General features: G+C 39.8%; 1 protein-coding gene across 1 annotated transcript in view; it reads right to left on the minus strand.

Annotated features, from left to right (window-relative positions):
* Positions 1 to 10,059: 10,059 nt before the first annotated feature.
* Positions 10,060 to 15,466, minus strand: part of Ttc33 (tetratricopeptide repeat domain 33) — a 39,353-nt gene continuing 33,946 nt past the window's right edge. Inside the window, exons 4-5 of the mRNA XM_075975957.1 lie at positions 12,359 to 12,490; positions 10,060 to 11,162 (exon numbers count right to left, since the gene is read on the minus strand). Coding sequence (XP_075832072.1) covers positions 10,809 to 11,162; positions 12,359 to 12,490 — 486 coding nt within the window. The 3' untranslated portion in view covers positions 10,060 to 10,808. The remainder of the gene's footprint in view (positions 11,163 to 12,358; positions 12,491 to 15,466) is intronic.

The following is a 15,466-nucleotide window of genomic DNA, read 5'->3' on the forward strand; positions in this document are numbered from 1 at the left end:
AAAACTTTTGGGCTCATAACTGAAATTGCTGGGACATATAGTAATTCTAAGTTCAGTACTTTGAGGCAATGTTGAACTCTTTTTGACGTGACTAAAACACTTTACATTCCCACCAACAATGTATAAGTCCTTGATTTTTTTCAATAACCTTGCAAAACTTACTACTGTATTTTTATTATAGCCATCTGATGGGTGTGAAGTAGTTTAACTGCATGTCCTTAACGAATGATGATATTGTGAAAGTACATGCATATAGTTACTGACTAGCTTTATATTTTAGAGAAATGTCCATTGGAGATTTTTTTCCCCATTTTTAGTGGTTTATATGGCTATGATAATCTGCCAAAGCTGCCACAGACTAGATGGCTTAACCAAGAGAAATTTATTTTCTCGGAGTTCTATTGGTTGGAAGTTTAAGATAAAGGTGCTGGCAGGGCTGGCTTCTCGTGAGACTTCTCTTTCTCCGTGTGTCCTCACATGGCCGTTGTCTGTATTTCCACGCTGTGTACACATCTCCACTCACACATACATGCCCATTATAAAGACACCAGGCACACCAGGGAGGACCTCTTGTAAGCTTTATCTCCGAATGGAATTTGAAAGCCAACAAATGAACTTGACAGATGGACAATTTAATTTATTGCTGAATCTAGTATATGCTTTAAAGAACAGCCAAAGAAGGCCGCCATTTTTCCATCATCTGTTCCACGTGGTTTATAAGATTTAACAGTTCAGTGGTAAAGACTATTTGTTCTTCGTGTTCCTTGCTGTAGAGCACTTGTGGATTGTCTGACAGGTATAGAATCCTATCTCATCCCAGTACGACAGGATAAACAAGCAGGTAAATGTAACCAACTAGGTCAAGTTCAAGAAAGAAATGTAACTGCTAGAGCTGCTGAAAGGCAACCGACCCGGAGTCATGGAATTAGTGTTATTTTCCCAAACATTCCTCTCTACAGTTTTCCTCTTGGAGACAAAACATGAAGGACCATGGTAAAACCCAGGCACTCTAATATTTACTGTTAGCTATACTTTTTAGTCTTGAATATGAAGTTATAAAAATCCATGCTATACAAGACATTTTCTATAAACTACCTAAACTAGTTTCAGAGCAAAAACAAACGATACTTTGTCCACCCTCCCACTGCCTCCAGCCTCCTGACTCCACATCCACACGGGAGCCTGATTCTGAAGTCAGGATCTCATGATTGCCTTCCAGGTGCATGGGAAAAGGAACTAGATAGCAAAGCTTTACAACAAGATAGACCAATTAATCTCATTGCGCATGAAGTTGCCATGGGCCACAGTTGGTGCTTTAGAGCCAAACTAGAACCACATGGGGTAAAGGAAGAGGGGAAGAGAACTGTTTCCCCAGTTCTCAGATCAGCGTCAACATCTCTGCCATCCATCCATTCATTCAATACCTTGTCTCGCCATTCTCTCCAGTCCCCACCATGGATGAAGGGGACAGAAGAGAACACCAAACTTACCAATGCCTTAGACAACACTCACTCACAATCTCAACAGGTAAATCATTACTTTTCTTTCCAGAGAAGAATAAACCAGGACTTATTACAAAGAAAAAATAATCCAAATTCCATGAATGATGAAAGCACTTGAAAGCTGCTCTGCAGCAGGTCAGGAACACAGTGAAGTCAGCAGGGAAGAACTCTAGGCCATTCTAAGATTTTTTTTAAGGTGGATTGTTTGATATGTCGCATTACTAAAAGGAAAATTGTAAATCCATCATACAGTTGGGGTATTTTTCTAATATATACATAGAAAAAAAAACAAAAATCAAGATGCTTACTGACTCCAGGAAAAACAAAGAGGGGTCCAGCAATGGAAAGTTAAATACTATAGTCTAACTCAACTCTATGTAGCAATCATATACACAGTCACTAAATACTGACTTTAGAATGAACCAAATCATAATAAATGACAAGGGAGACAGTAAATATATATACCATAAGCTAGACTTACCTGTAGCAAAGAAAAAAAAAACAATAATGTCTTAACTGCTAAAAAACGAATTAAAACACAGTAAGAACATAAGTTAGAGAACCAAGTACACTTTAGAAAATCTCCCACATGGTTGGCAGAAGTGCAAACTTTATACAACCACCTTGAAAATTAACTTGCATAGCAGGTTTAAGAACTGAAACACATCGAAAAATATGTCTTAATGCATGGCTTTATAAGATGCAACAAAACTAAACAGTTCATTGGTCACCACTGGAGAACACTAGGGAACCAACCTATTATTTTAAATGTTAAGAAAGATGTGTGTGGGAACATGGAGAGAACCAGAGATCACTGCATTAAGGGGAGCAAGCTAGATTCAGAAAGACAAATACTTTTATTTCATATGCAGATGAAAGAGAGAGAGAGAGAGAGAGAGAGAGAGAGAGTTGGGGGTGTCTGTCTATCTGTACAAGGTGTGGAATATGTAACTAGGGACTATGAGAAGGAAGATACCTTAAGGGAAGTCAAGTGGGACAAATGGACTCTATGTGACAAGAAAAAGGAAAAGGGGATGGTTTGGGGGAGGGAAGGGAGAAGTAAAGGAGGCAATGAGAAGGAACAAAGAATAAGAACAAAGCATAGTGGCATATATATATGAAAACGCCATAATGAAACCCATCATTTTGTATGCTAACTTCAAATTTTAAATTTTAAATGAAAAAGAGTCAGGTCTTTACTCCTAAATGGCTTTACTATATAAATTATTTCCCAGAGAAAGAAAATACAGTTGACTCACAGAGTGTCTCTTTAGAGTTTTCTGGGACTAAAAGACAAACAGAATGATCACTATCATTATGTGAAAGAATGACCCAGATCGGACGGCTAAGCTCGTCAGCTTATTGCTATGTGGAATCATCTAGAACACAGGCTTTCAGGTATATCTATGAGATGTTACCAGAAGAAACACCCTCCCTGAATGTGGATGAGCCATCCCACAGGCTGGATCCTGGACTGCACAGAAAGGAGAAGCAAGCTGGGCATCCGCATTGGCTCTTTCTGCTTACTGACTGCAGATGCCACATGACCAGCTAGCTCCCTGGTGCTGCTGCCACCCTGCCTTCCGCTCCATGATGGACTGAGCCAAAACAATGCCTTCCTTCTTCAGGTTTCTCTGTGAGGTCTTTTATCCCTGCAACAAGGAAAGCACACCAGACAAAGGTAATCAATAAATGCTGATAAGACTAAGAAGTCATAGCTAGTAATATTTAACTTCCGGTAGAAGTAGTCAAGGCTATAAACCTCCTCCTCTACCCCCACTAAGAAAATGAATCTTACCAGCCTCCAGAACTAAGAACCCATTTATTAGCCATACAAACACAGAAGAAAACTAATAGTATTAAGTAGGATGAAGTAATCAAAATCCAAAACGTGAAAAATACTAAAGAAAAATGACTAATTCCTTTTTAAAGTAATGGGGGACCAGAGGTGGAAGGGAAGTGGTCCCTATTGCTGAAGACACTATGCACTCTAGAAACAGGACCAAGAGACCCCTAAGCTGGGACTGGCCTGAGGACTAGCTTTCCTGGAACCAGAAGGCACCATGGAGGCATCTAAAGGAGGGAGACAACCAACAGTCCTTCCCAGCTACGCCTATAAACCACGGCAATGATCAGCAAGCCATGATAACCCTAAGGATACGGCACCAGCACACACACCTTGGCAGGGACCAACAGCTCTCTAATTAAACTTATGACCCACTCAACAAGAGATCTCATGCCTGGCACTGGAAACCTAGTCAATTGCCCAGGAACACGAAGGCATGGCTCTTAGAACCATCTTCAACCACCACTTTACTAAGCCAGCATAATCCTTAACTAAAGTCTAAATGACTTATAATCAAAGAGAAGGGTAGTCTTCACCCCTCATCAAGGAAACGTCTCTTTGTAAAAGATGGAGGACCACTACAGAAAACCACAACCAATCAAAATGCAGAGTTGTGGAGCCCAATCCCAGTGGCTATATCTACAAAACATTCCTGTACCTAAAGCTCAAGGAACATTGCAGAAGAAGGGGCAGAAAGATTGTTAAAAACCAGAAGATCAGGCTGGAGAGATGGTACTCAGCTGTTAAGAACACTGGCTGCTCTTCCAGAGGACCTAGGTTCAATTCCCAGCACCCACCTAGCAGCTCACAACTGTCTCTACCTCCAGTTCCAGGGAATTGACACCCTCGCAAACATATATGCAAAACGCCAATGCACATAAGATTTTTAAAAAGGAAGAACCAGAAGATTAAGGAGTTTGTTCTGAGATTGTGTCTCCTAGTAACATCAGAAGCTACATGAACGCCCAAATGCAAGCAGAGCAAGGGTGACAGCAGTGGACAATGTAAACGGAACAGAGAAAAGCCCACAGGCGTCAATCCTACACAGGGACTGCTGGCAACTGAGGAGGCTGGGAGCAGAAGTGTTCTTCCCAGGGAAGAGAACACCAATTGGTTGTCCAGTGCCAAATGGTCAGCCCTGAAAACATACAAACAAGTAACACCACAGAGACTGGACAGGTTACGTTAAAGAATGTGCATGTGTGTGTGTGCGCACGCACACATGCATTCATGTGTGTGTGTGTACATATATATACAATTAGTGAAAAGAGGCCATGGATTTGAAGGAGATTGGGGGGTGGGGGTTAAGAGAGCGTTTGTAGGGAGGAAAGGGAAGGAAGAATTGTTGATTATGTTATAATCTCAAAATTGAAAAATGAAAATAGTGGTGAGAGCAAGGAGACTTTCAAGTACTAAAGAACGGTGAGACATATCAACACAGCAGCAAACGGGCTCTTTCAGTCTTTAATATTATCACGCAATATCACATAATACATACACTAGCTATTTTTAAAACTGAATTTGTAATTAAAAATCTTCTCCTAAAGAAAATCTAGGCCCAAGTGACTTCATGTGTGATCTCTATTAAGAGAAGAAGGGTAGGAGAGATATTTCTCATTTGTATGGGGCTCAGCATCATTCCTATTTGAAAACTGAACGTAGACATTAAAATAAAAGCCAAAATCCTGTATGAACAGACACAAAAATCCTTACTGTAATATTACCAAATTGAATTGAGCAGTACTTAAAATGGATAAGCCATCATGAGTAAGAGAAGTCTAGCCCAGAAATATAATTGATTTGGGCTGAGAGATGGCTTAGCCTTTAAAGGCTAGGATCCCAACCAAAATTTTAAGAAATTTAATTGATTTGACATTTGTAAAATAACTGTAACTTATCATAAAAAGAGATAATTTCGTTTTATTTTATTCACTTATTTATTTACATACATACCTGCTTATTTTTTGAGGCAGCTCCTGCTGTGTGGCTCCAGCTGGCCTGGATGTCACAATCTTGCCCCTGCTCCCAAGTGCTGAGATGACAGGCGTATCAGGTAGGAAAGGACAGTTTTCTCAGTGAACAGCATTAACAATCAGACATCAAATGAGCCTCAGCTTCCACCACAGATTACATATAAAATGAACTTAGCAGGAACAAACCTAGTCCCAAAAACTAAAACTCTAAAATAACTAACAGAAAATATAGAAATTCTTTGTGACTTAGAAGGGCTGAGAAAAACTTTGTATACACACTGACCTTCACCCAGAACAGTGTTTGAAGAGAACCACAGGAGAGAAAACATTCACATTACCAACTCATCAAGACTTCTATTCAGTGTTAGTTACAAGACTGAGTAATGGAACCAAAGTTTAAAACGGCGAAATCGGAACATACACCCCCCCCCCCAAATATAATGTCAAGGAAGCCCATGAAAAACAGCACCAGAGACTGGGATGCAGGCCAGCTGGGAGTGTTTACCCACCCTGGCTTCAGTCCCAGCACCAGGTAAACCAGGTGTGGTCGCATGCCTATAATCCCGACATTTGGGAGGTGGCAAGAGGGAGAGCAATCATTCAAGTTCATCCTTAACGACACAGCAGTCAACTACAGAGCAAGTGCAAAAAAAAGAAAAAAGAAGAAGGGAAGGAGGGAGGGAGAAGGAAGGAAGGAAGGAAGGAAGGAAGGAAGGAAGGAAGGAAGGAAGGAAGGAAGGAAGGAAGGAAGGAAGGAAGGGCGGCCCCACATCACCAGGGAAATACATACTTAGAACAAAAACATCCACTAACCTGAAGAGATTGATAAAAATGGACAATACCAAGATTGACAAATGTGTGGGAAAACACTTCTTCAGCAACTGCTGGAAAATACAAACTAAGGGAAATTGGAGGAAATAGTTTGGGAGATCCTTAAAGGCTTCATATAATATGCTCCACACACAGCAAGAATCAGCCTTTATCCTATGCATTTACCCAAAAGAAAGTAATGCATATGGCCATAAATGGAATGTGTCACTTGTACAAAGCAGCTTTATTCATAAAGCAAAACTTGAAACAACCTAAGTGTTCATCCTCACCAGCAGTTAAACAAACTGTGGTATATTCCTACAAGAGAATAGTAGAGGAACAGAACAGAACAGAAAACATTGCTGACATGTCAAAATCAGGGATCAATCTGAGCATGGAAGAACAAAATACACTGTTCTAATCAAAATATGCCAGACATGAGAGTACATACTGTATGATCTATTCATTTATAATTTCACAAAAGAAAAATCTAATTTATAGTCACAGAAAGCAGATAGGTCACTGAATAGAGCAGGGTACGGGGGGAGAAGAGGTGAACTAGATACTTCTGATTTGTAGAGACCTTTTGGGTGGGCACAGTGGCGGGCAGAGATAAGCAGATATTCGCACGTTTGTCAAGAACTTTTCAAGCTGCAAACTTACAGCGGCTGCCTTTTCCTCTGTCTGAATGATCGTCTTGTAAGAAAACCGACGGAAGTAGGTGAGGATATAACCCACCCCGTGTTCCTTCCTTCAGCTTTGTGGTTTACTACTATTCCCAGGTAGCAGACTTTAAAATAGTATAAGCAAAATTTCCTGGTGCCTTGTAACAGACATTATTCATTTTCAATAAAATCTCCACAACTTAAAAAAATTAGGACTTTGACATTTTGCTTCTGCTAAATTTCATACTTAATTTGAAATAAATTCAAATCTTTGTTAGGGCTTAAGGGAGTCCTAAACGATCTGTGCTCCCTTGTGGCCTAATGACCCAAGAGACAAGTCGGGGACACAGAGATGACACCAAATGACAGCATATAATGACCGAGTAATACTGAACCCAGACCTAGAGAGGCCTCGCTGAGCTATGGGCAGCTCTGAAGCAAAGGCTTCCCCTTTCCTGCAAGATTCACAATGTAGCTGAAAGGAGGCTTGACCAACGCAGAGAAAAGGGAGAAAGGGACCAGCGTCTCCAGCCCTGTTTCCCACGCTCCTTCCTCTCCTTGGAAGGTGGGAGGGGATCAGGATTTCCCAAGAAACTGCCCATTTATCAGCTGTCCACGGCTCTCCAAGTACAACACTGGTAGCTCACACGTAACACTCAAGAAGGCACTGTGCACTCGCTGCAGGGTCACTGTGGCTCTTGCATTCGTACTGGCCCAACTCAACTGCACGTGGCTCAGGTCCGTGACTTCAGATATGATCTCCTTCATTTCATTTTAACTTCCATGGGTCGAGAGGCCATTCACAAGCCGTCATGTTTTATTACTGGTTGAAAAGAGTTTCTGTATGCTAACATGGCACCAATCAGCGACTCCTTTGTTGGGTTAAAGTCATCTCAGAAAATCACATTCTAACACACACACTGAAGACGATGATGATGATGGTTCTTGTGTTCACTCCTAACTCATCCAGACGCAGCCTAGAGTGTCTGTCACCAAGCGGGTTTTGAAGGGTTTCCCACAGAAGGGAATTAAAGAGCTGATTAATAATTCCCTTACTGCAGGAAAGGGGAGCCAGCCTGTGAGTCACTGCATGAAGCATAATCTGCAAACTGACGGGGCTGCACGGTCCTGCTACAATCATGGAAGTATCGGTTTTCTAAGACAACCCCTTCTAAATCAGTAGTTTTAGCCAAACAACAAGAGCAATCTAGAATACTTACGTGCTTACGCTGTCACCGTCCTGTGTTGTCATGGGCCCCAGCTTATAGATAGGAGTTATGAAATGCCTCCCGCATAACTTAATTTAAAATACAACACTTTGTCACCCAGGCGCCTGCATTCTAGAGATTAACAGGAGTCTCAAGTTTTCAGGTATGGTCTCTATTCTCATTCTCTAACAAGTATCTATACCGTACAATTTTCAAACTAGAACCATACAAATCATATTCGATATAATTTTAACACTAATACTGTTGCTTAAGATAATTAAACATAATTATATCATCATGAGTGTCATTTTTCTTCAGGTCCATAAGAGATACATTATTCTAATTAACAAGCTCAGTGAACTTTTACATACCATTACTCACATCCCAGCAAAATAACCAATGCAGTTTTCTCTTCCTACATGGAAGTGTTAGCTAAAGTACCTTTGGTGGTCTGGAAAAATGAGCCTTTCTCCATAACTAAGTCTTACTTTTTCTCCTCATCTTGTCTATTTTGCATCTTAGATCTGAGTAATAAAGAGACTAGCATGACCCACTAACACCAAAACAGTTCAGACAACAGGTTTAGCGGTCTGGAAGCAGCACGCAGGCCACGTACAGTCTTGCCTATTTTGAGGTTGAGGCACAGACTCCATGCCAAGAGCAATCTGTAACTGACAACTGCCTTTCAGTATCGTGAGCCGTGACTTCATTCAGATAAAAGGTTATGAAAAAATCTTTCCTAAAATCAGAAGGAAATGAGAGGAAGCATTCCCAAACTAAGACAAGTTCTTCCTAGAAATGGCTAGCATTGACACGTGGGGAACCATACAGATGTTTCACGTATATTTTTACACACAGAAAAATAAAATCTACCTAATTCTCAAAATCGAAGAGGAAAATCTCCAAGACACAAGGGAAAGGCTATTCTTTCACAAGGTACACAATAAACAGATATCCATATGTAACGTAGCAACTGTACTCACCTCTCTGGCCATCTGTCCCGAGAATATCCCTTGCTATTTAACAAGGTACTTTTCTTCACTCATTCTAAAGCTGACCTCTCCATCCAGGGCTTATTTCTGGATGACAGATAGAATTTAGGGGGATATAACACTATTTAAAGCAACTGCTGATTTCTCCAACCGGAAAGAAAAAAAAAATGAACATTCCCCTAAAATACCTTCTAAAACATATCATCGTCACAAAAATGCTGCCCATAATTACATGTTCCAACTGGTTTTGTTAAGATTTCATAACACAACAGAAATAACTTTCATCTCTAATGGAAAAAAATTACATCAATTATATCTTCGTGAGTATCAGGAAGAACAGCACCTGACAGTTGCATATGTTTTGTTTGTACTACAATATACATAATAGAAACAGTCACCCACGGTAATAATAGTATTGGTTTGTAACTGTGAATGAGGATTTTAATAAGCTTTTTTCTTTGGTTGCTTTACTTTCCACTATTTTTATTTTGTTCTGAGGCAAGGTCTCCCCGGCTGGCCGTGAGTTCACGAGTCCTCTGCCTTGCCTTCGACAGGACTGGGATGAGAGGCATCTGCTTCCTTACTGCTCCACACGTGGGTTTACACTACCAATCACATTCCAGTTCCCTGCTTGTCAGTCATATACTGACACCCTAATAATATCAATGCCTTTTTACTGTAAAGATTTTGACTGCTATTTTATACTGATGTGAAACTGTAACTATTTTTTCATTTCATTGACTACTTCCACAAAAGCATCTTTGGAAAGACATTTATAAACTGTCCACTGCAAAGTTACAAGCGAGAAATACTCGTCAGCTGTGGCAGCCCCCGCCTGTATTCCCAGTAGTTCCGAATGCCAAGGCAGTCTTGAGGCTAGCCTGAGTTGAAAAGGAAGACTTGTCTTACTATTTGTTTGCTGGGCTCTGCATACTTGTAAAAATCAGAAAAGAAATAGGAGGATTTTGCTCAGCAACAGAGGTACTAGTCTAGCATGCTGGGGGCCTAGCTACACCCTCCCCCGTAAAAGGAAAAAAGGAAAGAAACTCTGTTTTGACCAGGATAATGTAAGCATAGAATTTACTGACAATCTCCAAATGCCATTCACCTGTACAAATGAATGACTTGTGACAAAGATGACTTGACCTTGACAATGAAGTGAAAGGTCACTCTGACATCAGTATTCACAGTTAGCAAGTACTGAAGAAAACAGTTACCACCTTTTAACTTTAAAGTCAAAACATAAGCACAAATTAGAACAAAAATTCAAGGAAATGTTCAGGATACACACATCTGCATGCATTTTTAGGCAAACTTCCAAATATATCAAATTACAACCAAATGATAACTTTGAATCAAGATGAATGTCAAAAATATTTAAGCTTGCACTAGTGCAGCAAGAAAAATGGAAAAGAGACAAATGGCAGGTTTCTAGGAGGGAGAGAAATCACACGCTTCCTTTATCATAGAACAAAAGTCTGCAAGTCTACATTGTAATAACACTGCCTGCCAAGTCAATCTCTATTCAAGAACACAATTTCCAAATTGTATCTTCAAATGCCCTCTCCCAACAGTCCAATCAAATGCTCAACAGTCAAAACACATTTCACTTAAGATGTGAACCTTAAGTATAATTTGCTTGTCCAATCACTAAAGAATTCCACTATTTGATTTTTATATGCTTCATCTGAAAAACTCAAGTTTTGCCCTCCTCCTCCAAGGTGGATATCGAATGTCATCTAAGCATTAAGTAGCAACCAAAACCAAACAAAAAAAAAACCTAGATTCAAACATCTTTTCACCACGTATGCTTCATCGGGCTTTGATAAAGACAGCGCCATCTGGGGTGGAGGTGCCCTCTTCCTTCTCATTGACTATCTCCACAGTTCCAGAAGCTGACACTATAACCATGGTTTTATTTGTAGACACCAACTTCTGTTTCTCTGCAACAGCTGCACAAACAGCAACAATCTCGTCGCTTTCAAAGTCATAGTCAGGGATTGACTCTGGGGAGATGTCTGTTCCTTCGGGTGGAATTTCTTTTTTTTCAATCCTCCGAGCTACTTTCTGCTGTTCCTGGAGCTTTCTTGCCCAGGAAAGGTCCTCTTTCCATATTTCTGGGTTCATTGGATATATGTGGAGGGCTACTTGAAAACTTCGAATTGCCTGGGGGAAAAAGATTTTTTTCATTTGTCTTATTTCTAAAAATCACCATGTTAGCTACAATTAAATACATACAAGTGAGTATAGGTATATATGCATCCATACATGTCTACTCTAGCATACTACTATAGTTAATTTTAGCGCAAAAGACAGGCCATCTGTCCAGATGATTATGGTAGAGAAAAATACAGATGTGAGGGGGAAAGACTGAGAAAACACCAATGGGCTAAAATTAGGGGCACTGGTACTAAGGGCTTGAGCACCTTAGCAGAATCTTATACTGTGATCACATAAGGTTTATCCCTCAGAGGTGGATCACACAGTTCAACATGGACAACTGGTATAACAACACACATAAAAAATAAAAATCACAGCATTTGTCCCAATAGGTGAAGAAAAACAATATGACAAAATTCAGTCTTTTTGTGATTAAAAAGTCAATCAATCTCTCCAGCCCATCACAATTAATTTTTAAAATGTCAAATTAGAAAAAGATGAAATACAAATGGCCAATATAAACATGAAAGAACGTTCAGCCTCATTAGCTATCAGAGAACACAAATCAAAACCCAGTGAGAATCTTTCATGAAAAGCATACAGGGATTTTAGGGGAGAAAACAAATTAGAAACTGATCTATTATTTGGCCCAGTTTTGATCCCACTACAGCACTCCTGGGTATTTACTCAGAGGACACCAAATAGACACATCACAGAGATATTTACACATTGATATTTATGCACAATTTTCACAAGAGCTAAGTAGGAAACAGCCCAGGTATACAACAACGAGAAGTGAATTGTGGTGGGTATACATAAACAATGCATTTTTTAGCTATAAAGAATGAAGCTTTATTGTTTTTAGGAAGATGAATGTGACTAGAGACAGTCATATTCAGGACATTAAGTCAGTCTCAGAAAGACAAATATGTATTTTCTGTCACCTATTGGTCCTAGATTTTATAAAGTCACATAAAACAATCTATGTATATAATAAATGGAAATAAAAGCAAATTTATGTAGATGAACAATGTGGACTAACAGGGTCAGATAATTGAGAAAAAAGGGGATAGAGAGAATAGAGAAACACAAGATGAGGGAGTAAACGGTATACTCAATATACAACATGCATATAGAAGAAACTTATTCTAAAACTCAAAATATAATTAAATTTGAGCATTATAACAATTAAATTTCTTTACCAGGACTATCTCTCCTAATCCAAGCTGAGCACGACCTAAAGTCTGCCAAGACTCCCATGAGTGTGGGTTACGTTTGACAGCCATTTCGGCTGCATGTACTGCTGGAAACATTTCATGAAGGGACATCAGGACCTATGTGCCAAAAAGAAGAAGAAACAAAACCCGTCATGAGCTTATGCAGTATAAACTAACAAACTACTGGTAGGTAATTTATATGCAAGCAATGATTTTCCTTTACAAAATCTATTTTAATCTGGCATACAGCATTTCCATGGATTTTATCCCCTAATTTACATTCAGTATCAGAAATTCTAGACCTTTTTTTACTCCCCAAATAAGTGAAAATAAAAAGTGTCTCTATGTCCATCTGATCGAAACCAGTGGTTGTGCTCCGGCCACAGCAGCTCACGGCTGTCTGAAGGCCAGCTTCACTACCGTTACTCTAGGACAATGTAATTTTTAGGAAACACACAAGTCTTGCTGTTAAATCTAGATAAATGAATTTGTTCAACCAGTCATTCAACAATAACAGTTTACCTGCTGTGAGAATTAAACACCCTGCAGGCCTCACAACTAGGCTTTTTAAGCCAGCCACATATATCAGAAAATTCACAGAACTAGAGATCCGAACGCCCATGGGAAACAGTTGTACTTCATTTGTACCCTTTGAGTCCATGAACATTTTGGAACATTCTTGACACGAACACCATTCTTAGGTTCTCAATTAAACTTTTCGTATAGTTCCCACGAATCTTCCCCTAACCTGCACGTATTTTAGCCCTGAATGTGAAAGCTTTCAAATGAAGGGCTTTAAGGAACCTGCTTCAGTGGAACTAATTTGTGTTCTTCCTCAATAAAATAAAGCTATTACGGCATGTGACTTTCACTTCAGAGTATTATGTGTTAAAAATACTTGTTAATATACATCAAGGCTAAACTGCAATCACTTTCTAGAGGCTGTTTTGCTGCTTTAATTTTGAGAGTTTCCCTATGGAGCTCAAGCTCCTGGAACTCCTGACTCTCCTTGCCTTAGTCTCGCAGAGTGCGTGTGCCACCACACCCAGCTGAGACAGTCAGTATTCCTTAGATAACTAGTTCAGGTGCTCAGAGGCTCTCTATACAGAGGGTCACCACTAAGTACTAGAAATGCATATTTAATACAAATGCCAGTTTCTTAACTGGTAATCACACCTTTCCCAGCCTTTTTGCCCAGATCTATGCAATTTATTTTCTTTTCATTTCATCTGTATTTACCTCTTAGGCAGATGTGACTTGGGACCTCTACTTCCACTCATAAGCCTTACTTAGTTGCTGTTGGGTTGGCTTAATGAGACCTAGAGAGGTTAAATGTCTTGTTCCTCAGTACTTCTTTTGGGCAACAAGCCCTGTGGGGAATTCTTCCTATCAAATTGATTTAGCTTACATACTGAATTATGTAAGATTAGTACATGCAGAAATAACTAGAGGGGATGGAAACGTTGAAAAGGGGATCCTAGAAGATGAACTCAATGCATTTTAACATTTTTTTTCTTTTAAACATCAAGATAAATATCTCAGAACACTTCAGTGGCGAGATTCAGTCTAGGAATTCAGCTTCCTATCAACCATGGAACAGGTTATCCTACTTCCTACAACAAATGTTCCACTAACCTGTTCAAATAAGCCAAGGAGAAACCTTTAATACCCAAGGAGAAAAAACCTTATCTTCCCGAGTTATCATGCCACAATGATATTTTAAATATTAACAAAAGTAAACCAAAAACTCCTATAAAACAGAAGAAAAGAAGGTGAGCATTGAAGATGTAGCTACATGCTTCTTCTGACGAAGCTGCCCTCCCTTATCTCCTCCCAGGGTGACATCTCTTCAGTTACAGCAGCAGGACCATCTTAGACTGAGTTTGTTCAGCCTCCGAATCCTGTTAGCATGTGTCTGGAGATTTTCCAGACTGAAAGCAGAAGCCAGAAGTACAGTTTCGTGCAGCAAGATGACCAGACACTTTAGAGATGGGTCATTCTTGTCAGCCTCCACCTTCTGCTTTTCAGAAATGGAGTGGTCAGGGTGCACCCATAGGTGATATTGCTGCCGTGTAACTCACTGTTGATTTGTCTCTTAAGGCTGTCCTCTTTCATGTTTGCTGTCCATTTCTATGTGGTTGTGACATACAGCCTGGGAAGTTACCAGTAAGTCTGATATGACTGCCTTTTCCACCTTTATCTCCAAAATGTCTTTCCATAATTTAGTAGAAATTTTGTCTTTTCCTCCTCTTTTATCTATTTTTTTCTTTCTTTCTCTCTTCTTCTTCTTCTGGAAGTTCCACTCCCTCCCTCTTTGGTGACTGACACTAAAACTCCCCTCCTCCAATCCCTTCAGCTGCTGGACACAGCCCTTATCAATGGGCTTTATCAGCTGGCGCAGTTCTAAACCAGTTCTCTAAGCTTTTGGAGACTTTCACCAAGGCCAAGTAGCTACAAAGTACTTGGTCTCACCTGTGCCGAAACAGAAGCGTTTCTAGTTTTCCTTTATGCTGGTACTACAGCCGTCCTAGGAAAATGACCTCACCCCCAGGGCAGATGTAACAGTTCTGAAAGGCTCTTGCAATTTTGAGTCTTCAATGATTTCTAAGTTATATTTTTTCAAGAACTGTTCATTAAAGTTTTATCTTCTGCCAGGTCACTGAGCAATTCTAAGCAATTTTTGAGCAATTCTTTTTTATAACATTAAGTTTTGCTTTGCTACAACTTATCACAGTTGTAATATCTCCCTATTTAGAGTCTGCCAGTCCTGTAATGGCAATCAGATACTCTGGAATTATTAACTCTTTATAGGTAGACATGAAGGAAATAGCATGTATACAATTTAATGTTAATCTTTTTCTCCCGTTTTCAAATAGATCAAAAGAAACATGTCTCAGGACAAAAATCAGCACTTAGAATTCCAAAAGTCCTTCAACAGAAAAGTGCTTCACTGCCAAGTGTGCATCCCAATCACTGGTCACGCTCTTATAAACCTTTCCATGCCCCTCATTAATAATGTCATCAGGATTTCTGGTCCAAATAGGATTTGCTTGGTTGAGTGCTTCTTGATCGATGCACCTTTCCTTAATCTTC

This window comes from Microtus pennsylvanicus, chromosome 6, assembly GCF_037038515.1.
Source record: "Microtus pennsylvanicus isolate mMicPen1 chromosome 6, mMicPen1.hap1, whole genome shotgun sequence".
In the NCBI taxonomy this organism is placed as follows: Eukaryota; Metazoa; Chordata; class Mammalia; order Rodentia; family Cricetidae; genus Microtus; species Microtus pennsylvanicus.